We start from the raw sequence: 10500 nt of genomic DNA on the forward strand, positions 1-10500 counted from the left end.
TAGAAATTGATATTATTTTATTTAAAAAAAATTAGCCATCCTATTTAATTTTTCGCTCCTAATTTTTATGTTTTTACGTTTTTCTTATTTTGTGTTAGATATGCACGTACATATATTTTTAGAAAAAAATTCTACTAGTGTACCGAATATAACATAAACAACTAAAAAATATAAAAATTCTTGTGGCGGCAAGTAAAAAATATTTTCGATATGTATATCTGAACACTGGGAAAAAAATTAAAAGCAGAGGGTTGCGTGTGATGGGTAGAATTATATTTTTAAGAAAATAAAATAATATCTAAATTAGTATTTGATGTGGGGGAGGAGATGAAGTAAAAAATGAAATACTTTTATAAAAGAAATTTAAGCAAAATAAAAAGCTTTAAAAAATGGTGTGGTAATAAAAAAAATTTACATTTTATTTTGTAAAGAAAATATTATTTTTTTTATAATAGTTTTTTAATTTTTAATTTTAGCTAATACTAATAATTTATTTATTTTTTGTCAAGGTTGGATATTTTGTCCATGTGGAGTGTGATGTAGAAATTCTTTAAAATAAAAGAGAGAGAGTGTATTACACATACCATGATGAGAGTGGTATAAAAGAGAGGTGTATTTCTCAAACTAAAAAGTGATAATTTAGGTATGTAACTCAAACTTTCAATAGTTTAGGTATGAAACTAAAAAAAATGTATAGTTTAGGTGTGTTTTTGACACTTATCTCTTAAATATATTGTATTCAAGTGGATTTGCGCACTACAACAAAAATGACCATTAACGGCATTTAATTCTTAATTGCCGCTAAATATGTATTTTTAGCGGCAATTGTCATGCTTTGTATATGTATGTGGATACATAACAAATTTTGGTCGCCTTTATCCATATATCTGATATATATCTCAGATACATGTGAATCACTCAAAATACATGTATCTAGTGTGATTTGCACGTATTTGAGATACATACAGGTCTCGCTAGCCTCCCTCCTCTATCGCGTCCAAGTATCATAAGTCATATTTCAGATTCATTATCTCCTTCTCACGATCCCAATCGCCGAGGCCTCTTGACCATCCCACCCCAAACAGACAATCCCCCGCCTTCTCATTCCAAGTCACTTTAGTTAACTTTTTTCTCTATATTTTTTAATAGGATTTGATCATTTGTTGCATTCACGTAAAGTTTAATTAGTTGACATTTGAGATCATTCACTTATCAAAGATTCTATAGCTGTTTTTTTTTTCAATTATTATAATTAAGCTGGAGTTTAATTAATAGATCTCATTAAGTTTAATACTATTAGAATGATTTCTTTCACATTAGAGAGAGAATGAGGGAAAATATATTTTTATTAATAATTGTTCACGTGTAACAATATATAAAGTTCCTTTTCCATACACAAATTTGAGCAACAACTTATTATTTCACATCTTCCATACTATCAAAAATCAAATTTGAGAATTATATTTTGGTTAATCTGGTAAGTGAAATTAATCACCCGATTATTTGTTATCGCGAATTTTAACCTTTTAATTAGAGTTATTAATTACCTGTTCGTTTTCTCTAGTACTGCTATGGCAATAATATCTATTCCCAGTAGCACCACAATGTTTCCAATGCCTCAACAAGTATCGAGACAAAATAGAGAGGTAATTTCAACGTTACTAAAACATCTTATTAATATCAGAAATATTTTTCGATATAATATATGTATCGATCGCTTCGGTCTGATAAATGTAGCTTAATTGGTTCTCATAAGGTTGTTGTCGCTGAGGAAATCGGCCGTGCCAGAATGCTCACCATAAATCGGCCTAACCATTTAAATTATTTATCAGGCGAAACGGTATATATATTTATAGTATATGATAAAATTAAAATATATGTATAGTTATAAAATATCTATTGCATGTTCACTTAATTGTAAAATTTTCTTTTATATTATAGGCATTAACGCTCGGACACAACTTTGAGAAATATGAGAATGATGCTAATGCTGATTTTGTAATCATCAAGGTAATACTACTAGACACACATATACAGCGTCATATAGTATGCACATTGTCATGTAGGACGTGGTTATATATCTACTGATTCAATTATATACACGTTTAAGTGTTTGTTTATGCATTATTTCCAACATTTTTGTGCATTATATCTTTCGTTGTTGCCTTGTAACCTTAATTTTTAAATTTCCCTATTTAATTCTCATTCATTTACACGTATATAGGGCGCTGGCCGTACTTTTTCTGCTGGTGGGGACTTGCATATGTTCTATGAGGGACGAAATACAAGTAATTACTTCTAAATTTTTCCTTTATTTTTTTTTAATTTGTTAGTATATATGTTAGAACTATTGAATTATTAATTTATACTACATGTTCACATAAATTCATGTATTATTTGAAGGGGATTCTTGCCTTGAAGGTACTTATAGAATGTATTGGCTTTGCTACCACATTCATACTTACAAGAAACCACATATTGCTCTTGTCCATGGAATGTCTGTGGGTGGGGGTGCATCCTTGATGGCTCCAATGAAATTCTCTGTCGTTACTGAGAAAGCGGTGAGTATTATCATAAAGAGATTTACATATAATTATCTTATAAATCACCTGATTGAACTAATTAAGTCAATATTTAATTTCAAGTCGTCTAACATCTTTTTTTTTAATCAAACTTTACAGTTTAGTTCCACTCCTGAAATAAATATAGGGTTCCATCCAGACTGTGGCTTCTCATATATGCTTCCGCGTCTTCCAGGTCGACTAGGTAATCAAGCGATAGACTCTACCTCGTATATTAATACCGAATAATATGATATATGTAAAAGACAAAGTACCTCTCCAAAAATATGTTAATTAATTAATTACATGTATGTATGTATATATGTAGGGGAATACTTGGGCTTAACAGGAGAAAAACTAAGGGGTAAAGAAGTGGTTGCTGCTGGACTAGCCACTCATTTTGTTCCTTCACAGGTCAGTACAAGTTTTTCCTTTCCTTCAAAAATTTACCATACACTATGATCAGTGGCGAATTCATATCATTAATGCTTAAGATTTGAGGTTGGAACATCTCAATCACTAAGCTAACCCCTAATCTTATATTCAGGAGGTTCAAAATCAATATATAAACATAAAAATCTTTAAAATACCTTAATATATACAACATAATTTTTTTGCCGAGCGGATTCGGCTGAACCCCCTCAATAGACTGTAGGTCCGCCCCTAACTACAATACAGAAGAATTTTATATTTAGCGGTAATAATATAATTATTATGAATATATTTATAACCAACACTCGATATGTATAAATGCCGCTAAAGATTTTATAAACTCTCAATACAATGACTCGTTAAAAACCGCTAAATACTATATTGCCACTAAAAAAATTATTGCCTATAATTATCTCTTTTGCTTATATATTTTTTTTTCAAATGTCAGAAATTATTTCAGCTAGAGAAGCGTTTGCTTAGCATAAAAAGTGGTGATGAGGATACAATTAGATCAGTCATCAATGAATTTTCCTCAAATATTCACATTGATGAAAGAAGTGTTTTGAACAAGTAATGTATCATATAATTAAATTATTTTAAGCTTTTTCTTTCAAATGAGATATTAAGAGTAACATTTTCTTTTTTTTCAATTTACATGTAGGTTGTCCATAATCAATGAATGTTTCTCCAAGGATTCTGTGGAGGAAATTATTGAGTCATTTGTAAGAACTAATTTTTCTATTTTTCTAATTACATGATATTTTTAAAATTTTGTAGCAATAGGCAATATCATTGCATACTAAGTGACAAACTATTCAAATTTTTATGAATTTTTTGTTCTAACTTTTCAGGAAGCTGAGGGAAGCAGAAAAGGAAATGATTGGATTCTGGCAGTGCTTAAAAGCCTAAAGAAAGCATCTCCAACAGCACTAAAAATAACATTGAGATCGGTAATAAATCCTTTTTATGCTTATTAAACTAGAAAAAGAACTTTATCAAGCTAAGTACACAAAACTTTATACTTACAAAAAGAAAAAGAACCTTACTTGTTTCCTAAATTATTATTTTAGATACGAGAAGGAAGGACACAAACAATATCTGAATGTTTGAGGAGAGAATTCAGGATTTCAATGAACATACAACGAGCCATAACATCTGGTGATTTTTATGAGGTAAGTTTACAAATTCTTTTTAAGTAAACTCAATCTTATCATGTACTTCATATGTAGAATTACACTTAATTTTCAATTTCTAATTTTAAGTTCATGAAATATTTTTTATATATGAAGGGCATAAGGGCTCAGATAATTGACAAGGATAAGTCTCCAAAGGTATGCACCTTTTTTTTCTTAATATATAAGTAATACTTAGTATTTCTCAATATTGAATAATGTGCTTTATTATTAAAATATTTCTCTTTCATTTTTATATAGTGGAACCCTTCAACTCTTGACAAAGTGCATGATGATCAACTTGACTTAATCTTCAAGCCATTTGAAGATCATGACTTGGAACTTCAAATTCCTATTAATGAAGAAGAATACAGGTACAAATATATGAAGTCATATATTGCATTTTATCGAACAATATATAGATTTTGCAATCTTATTATTTAATAGTAATTAATCTTGCATTTGATCTTATAATTAACAGGTGGAGAGGAAAATATGAAAATTCGAGCTATTCTCGTCTCCGTGGAAGTGTCCTTGTGTAATTTGTTTTATGTTATCACTAACATACAACAAAGTATATAGTTATTCGTTCCAAAATGCATATACAAGTGTACGCGGTCTCCAAATAATAAAATGATTTAAAGTAGTCAGATATTGATCCCATGGCCACTTGATTTATAGTTTATTAAACTCAATTGGAGTAAATATATATATCATGCAAGTGTTTTCATGACTACAAGTCTTGTTTTTGTTTTATAAACTATTTAAAAAAAAACTAATTAATTACTCTGTTATAAACTAACTAAGTTTGAGACGTAAAAATCTAACATAATAGGAGATTATATTCCTGGGTTATGGATGTTAAAGAATGACAAATGTCTCATATCGGTGGTTAATAAGATGGATGAACTTCTTACAACACTTGGACATTCCTTCTATCTTTGAGCTAGTTTTTGGGGTGTGAATTAGGCCTAAGACCTAATTTCACATGGTATCATAGAAGGGCCCGTCTCGCCCGATGTTGGGCCCACAAAATCAAAAATTGTCCACGCACCAGATAGGTGGACTCCTTATAAGTCTTGGATATGAGTTAAGGCTAAGACCTAATTTCACAATGGACAATCATGTGAAGTAATTACTCTAATTTTTTATTAAGTAGTTGATTAATGAAAATTACTGTGATTAAGCTATCTTGAGCTACGCTTCAAGTTTTTAAACGAAAATATTACGAGTCTCAAATATTACTCAACTTATTATGAAAGTCACTAAACAACTTTTTGTAACCAAAAGTCAAGGAACTTTAACCTAAGTATCACATAAAGTCATTTGCAGTAAGCAAACGAGATATCTTATATGATATAACTACAAACAAAAAGTAGCTCAATGATTTTTCATCACGCTTCGACAAAGTTGAGTTTATTGTAAGAGTCGACTTAACAATATTGGAGGCCTAAAGCTAAATTTAAGAGAGAGACCCTAATATTTTATATTTTTCATCATATATACTTTCATTTAAAATATATTTTTCTAGCTATTTTAGATGCGAAGTCATTAAGTGCTGGTTTATAATCAATATGTCTTAATAATCCTTTTTCAAATGATAATATAGTTAATTCATTCAATCTCTCTTGAGACATTGTTGATTTTAAAGAAGATTTAATCAATTTTTAATTTGAAAAAAAAATTGGTTGAGGCAACGGTTACATGAATTGTTAACATCATCTTATAAGCAATATATCTATTTGGTAAAAAATAGTTTTTTTAATTAAATTGAGTATTTTCATTAGATCATTATCTTCTACTTTTATTATTTCTCTTAACACTTTTAATTCAGAAAACAAATCTAAATAATCAATATCAGAATAACTATTATGAGTTAAAAGAAAGTTCAACGTTAAGACAATATTTTTTTAAAAAAATTCATCATCTACTAATTAATCTCAATATTTACCACTAAATAAGAAATCAAAAATATTCTTATATATACAAATATGTTTCAATTGGTTCAAATCTATTTTGAAGTGAAAAAATTCTTTGATCTACTCAACATATATAAAGTAATCAACTCTAAAGATTCTTCGAGGGACTTAGTAATTTCTTTTTCCATATTTTCATCAAATTATTTCTTACAAAAATCAGGTTTATATTCATCACATATGCATTTTCCTTAGTAGAAATCATAGGACTCATAAAACACATAATTTTTTTTTAAAAAAAATAACACATATAAGTAATTATTTTTTAAAAATGGGGGCGCCAAAAAATATAAGGCCTAAGCGATGGCTTTAGTGACCTAGGGGTTAAGACGGCCCTGTTTATTGTAATAAATAAAAAAAAGTTTAGTGGCTTTGGTAAAATAAAATAAAATTCAAGTGAAACTAATCCTCCTCTAAACTAGAATAATTAGTTGTTACGAGTGATGTAGGAATGGATTTGGGAGTGAAATAGGATTCAGATCAAATTACGTACCACTATAATGATGGTGGTGTCCAAGCTAATTCGCGTCTGCTTCAAGTGTTATCCAAATTCTATTTTTATTTGGTGCTGCCTTTAAGAACTGTCCTCTAACCTTTAGTCTTCCTCTTGCATAAATTAGATGGACTCTTCACGTGTTTCCGGATAAATAGTTTGTGTTTATCAATTAAAACAAGGCTCACTTGGTAAGTATTAACATAAAGTGCATTGTGATACGTTAGGAAGTTAACATTGCTAATGCCAAGATTCTCAATTTTTTCAACTTTGATATCATATGAAATCAACAATCCAATGTTCTCTCTCCACAAAGTTTGACCATTTTTCCTTGAAGCTATTGCCTTTACCAAGAAATGAACAATGGTCTCTATTCAACACTAATAGTGACAATGTTGGGATTTATGTAGTTTTCTTGATTGATAAAGAAAGATGAAACACGTCAGTCAACATGGTCCAAAGGTGCTCTGTCATGAGAAGTCGAATTTGAGAAAGCTGTTAGAATGAATAAAGACAAGAGTGCAGAAATAAATAAATGGATAATGTTAATTTCGTGAGAAAATTCAGTGGAAATAAACATCTGAGTAATTGAAGAATCAATGAGTTTGATTTGAAGAAGGAGTCTAAAGAGACAAGGAGTTTTAATTGAAGAAAGAGTTTCATTTAAAGTAGAAATCTTCAAGTTACTGTTGAATTGAAGTGTTGGAGTTCGAATACAATACAAAAGAATCAATGAATGTAATTTGAAGAAGAAGTCCAAAGAAGTTAGGAGTTTGAATTGAAGAAGGAGTCCTACTTGAATAGAACTCTAAGTCAAGAGAGTTCAAGTCAATAAGGAGTTTGAAGTAAACAATAACTCTATGAAGAATTGTGCTTAACTAGAAGTGAAGTTGTTCATAATACTTGTGCACTTACAGAGCAAAAAAGCGATTGAGAAATTTACTTCGCAAGTGCTACCAGTGAAACTGAAGGAACATATCAAAGAACCTGATCCTTTTACATAGTATGTGTTAGGAGTTTTTCATTATGAATGAGTCTTGATGTAATCTTAGTTTAGTGAGTTATAAACTGAACTAAAAATGTTGTCTTCGGGTTATGATAAATCAAAGAGTTGGGAACGCATCCTTGGGGGGTTTGCATTGAAAGTTGGGAATTAGAGATAGTTCCTAGGATTACAAGAGTTGTAATCCAAATCCATATGAAGCTAAGGTAGGTTGCAAAGTTTGTAATCTATCTTCTGTGGAGGCTCATAGTTGATTAGTGAAGTTGGGGTAAATCCTGTTGTGGAACAGGTCATGGTTTTTATGCATTTTGAGTCGGGTGTTTCCACGTAAAAATATTGTATTTTTACTTACATTTCTTACTGCTTTATTAGAAAACGTTAGGCGACCTGTTTCACACTTAGGAGAAAAATCAAAATCAGAAAATTACTAGGTCCTGCAGGCTATCAAAGACTCCTCATACTAGAAATCTTCCTACTTAAAGCACTGGTCACCACATTGGCCTACCCCAAATAATACAAGATAGTGATATCATAATCCTTCATTAACTCAAGCCATCTATTCTACCTCAAATTTAGATCTCTCTGAGTGAAAATATACTGAAGTCTCTGATGATCAGTGAAGACCTCACAATGAGTCCCATAAAAATAATGTCGACATAGCTTAAGCAAAAATACCACAATTGCCAACTCTAAATCATAAGTAGGTTAGCTCTTCTCATGGGTCTTCAACTGTCTAGAAACATATTTGATCACCTTTCCTTTCTGCATCTAAACACCACCTAACCTAATTCTCGAAGCATCACAATAAATGGTAGAGGCCATATCCTTCTCGGGTAAAGTCAACACAAAAGCCGAAGTCAACAAAGTGTTGAGCTTTTGAAAGCTCTTCTTACACTCGTTAGACCATTGGAATCTCAAACTATGTTGAGTCAATATGTTCAAAGGAGATGTAATAGTGAAGAAGCTCTAAACAAATTGATAGTTCTAGCCTGCAAGCCCTGCAAAACTCTTAATCTTGGTCACTATAGTAGGCATGTTCCAACCTCAAACTACCTCAATCTTGTCTAGATCAACCCAAATACCCTTCTTGGACACCATTGTCTCAAAAATGCAACAAAATCAAGTTAAAACTCGCACTTTGAGAACTTGGCATACAATTTATCTTCTCCTAATCAATAAAACGCAAGCCCTAAGTGTCTGTAACATTCCATAAAATGTACTCGTCTAGTGAAGAGCCTATTAAGTTTTAAGAATACGTATTGGGTGTACATAAGCATCCCAATGCCCAATATTGAGTAATATTTGCATATTAGAAAATATTGGCTTAAAAGGTGTTAGCCAATTTTTCTAAGTATTAACAAACTTGTTCAAGAAATGTATCTGCAATGAAGACACTAACCTAAAATATTGATTCTCAACTTAACACATTATGTACGAGGCATCCAAGTGTCAAGCCTAGGTACCATAGCACATGATCATTTAAAATGATCATGTAGAGTAAGAAGTGCCCAAGGATATAGTGAGGATCCTTGGGACAACAAGAAATGAGCAACAACCCATTTGCAAGCATATGTGCAACCCATGTGCAAGAATTCGGTTAGGGTGGTTAGCGCAGTTAAGGGCAGGCGCACATGTGGGGGTCAAGCCATGTGGGTCTGAGATTCCTAACAACCTCTAGACCCTAACTAACTTACCTAACTAGCTAACTAACCTAGGACTAACCGAAATAAATTAACTAGTGCATTTGACAACCTAAGACATAATCAAGTGACACTAACCTAGTAACTAATTAAAGAAACATCCTAGTACCTAACCCAGGATGGTCCAAAGGGTTGGTTTAGTCCTAGTGACTTAGGGATACTTTAGTAATTACCCTAGGTCACTTAATTAATTAAATTAACAACTTAATTAATTAATTTAAATGGTCTGAAATCCTTACTCTAGACAAGTAACTAATAAGAAACATCCTAGTACCTAATCTAGGATGGTCCAACGGGTTGGTTATGGTCCTAACAACTCAGGAGTACTTTAGTAATTACCCTACGTTACTTGATTAATTAGAGCAACTTAATTAATTAATTTAATTGGTCAAAACCGAAACCACTAAGCAATTTCCAGATTTCGGTTAAGTCAAGTGTTCTTCTAATTCTAGTCAATTTAGGAGGGCATTTTAGTAAATTAGCTAATTGATTTATTAATTAAGTTAATTAGTCTAAGTTAAATTACTAAATATTCAATTCCTAGACCTAGACTCACGATCATACACTAAGAAACGCACGACTTGAAAGCAGTAAAGAAATGCAAGAAATACAAAAGTTCTCCTTAGGCGATTTCAAGAAGTTCTTCAAAGTTTTCGTGAAAAACTGCAAGGTGATCTTCGTAGATTCAATTCTACAGTAAGGTATGGGGTTTTATCTCCTGGAATTCTTTCTCCAAGAGGCTATTCAAACGTTTTTGCAATCAAGAATATCGAAACTAGGGTTGTTCCCAATAAATCGCATGTTCATCTCCCTAGTTCTCCCGATTTCCGGTTCTTGCAAGTTGTATGATGTGAATTTCGAGCATGTTGTTGGTATGTGGTGTTAACTGATTATTATGTGTATGTTTCCATGATTTTGTCGAATGAAACCTACATGTTAGATCCGCATACTTAGGGTGTTATCTACATGAACGTTAAGTGTTGTAATGCTTACTTGTGTTCGAGAAGATGAAATTGTTATAAGTTGTTCATTGCATAATTTCATAGGCTAATCAAAGATTAAAAGTTGGCTTGTTTAACATTGTTTACATCCCTACTCTTTCGAAATAGGGCGAAACGTCGCGGCAACTCAAAAATAATTAATTGATTCAATTTTAACAAAGT

At 31.3% G+C, this 10500-nt stretch overlaps 1 protein-coding gene across 1 annotated transcript; it reads left to right on the plus strand.

The window, feature by feature from the left end:
• The first annotated feature begins 1571 nt into the window (after positions 1 to 1571).
• Positions 1572 to 4707, plus strand: LOC107025640 (3-hydroxyisobutyryl-CoA hydrolase-like protein 5). The gene is made up of 14 exons (XM_015226403.1): positions 1572 to 1646; positions 1757 to 1840; positions 1942 to 2010; positions 2225 to 2288; positions 2404 to 2561; positions 2682 to 2766; positions 2890 to 2975; positions 3442 to 3563; positions 3655 to 3715; positions 3845 to 3943; positions 4064 to 4165; positions 4283 to 4324; positions 4427 to 4539; positions 4647 to 4707. Exons 1-14 carry the CDS (start codon positions 1572 to 1574, stop codon positions 4705 to 4707), a joined length of 1221 nt encoding a protein of 406 aa, XP_015081889.1.
• Positions 4708 to 10500: the final 5793 nt, after the last annotated feature.

The sequence above is a fragment of the Solanum pennellii genome, chromosome 7, assembly GCF_001406875.1.
Source record: "Solanum pennellii chromosome 7, SPENNV200".
Taxonomy (NCBI): domain Eukaryota; kingdom Viridiplantae; phylum Streptophyta; class Magnoliopsida; order Solanales; family Solanaceae; genus Solanum; species Solanum pennellii.

Bases quoted from the DNA above. Each gene is read 5' to 3' on its own strand.
- LOC107025640 (XM_015226403.1), top strand. From the start codon at position 1,572: ATGGCAATAATATCTATTCCCAGTAGCACCACAATGTTTCCAATGCCT. The intron at 2,767-2,889 runs GTAATCAAGCGA...GTATATATGTAG, and splicing joins GCGTCTTCCAGGTCGACTAG to GGGAATACTTGGGCTTAACA. The intron at 2,976-3,441 runs GTCAGTACAAGT...TTCAAATGTCAG, and splicing joins CTCATTTTGTTCCTTCACAG to AAATTATTTCAGCTAGAGAA.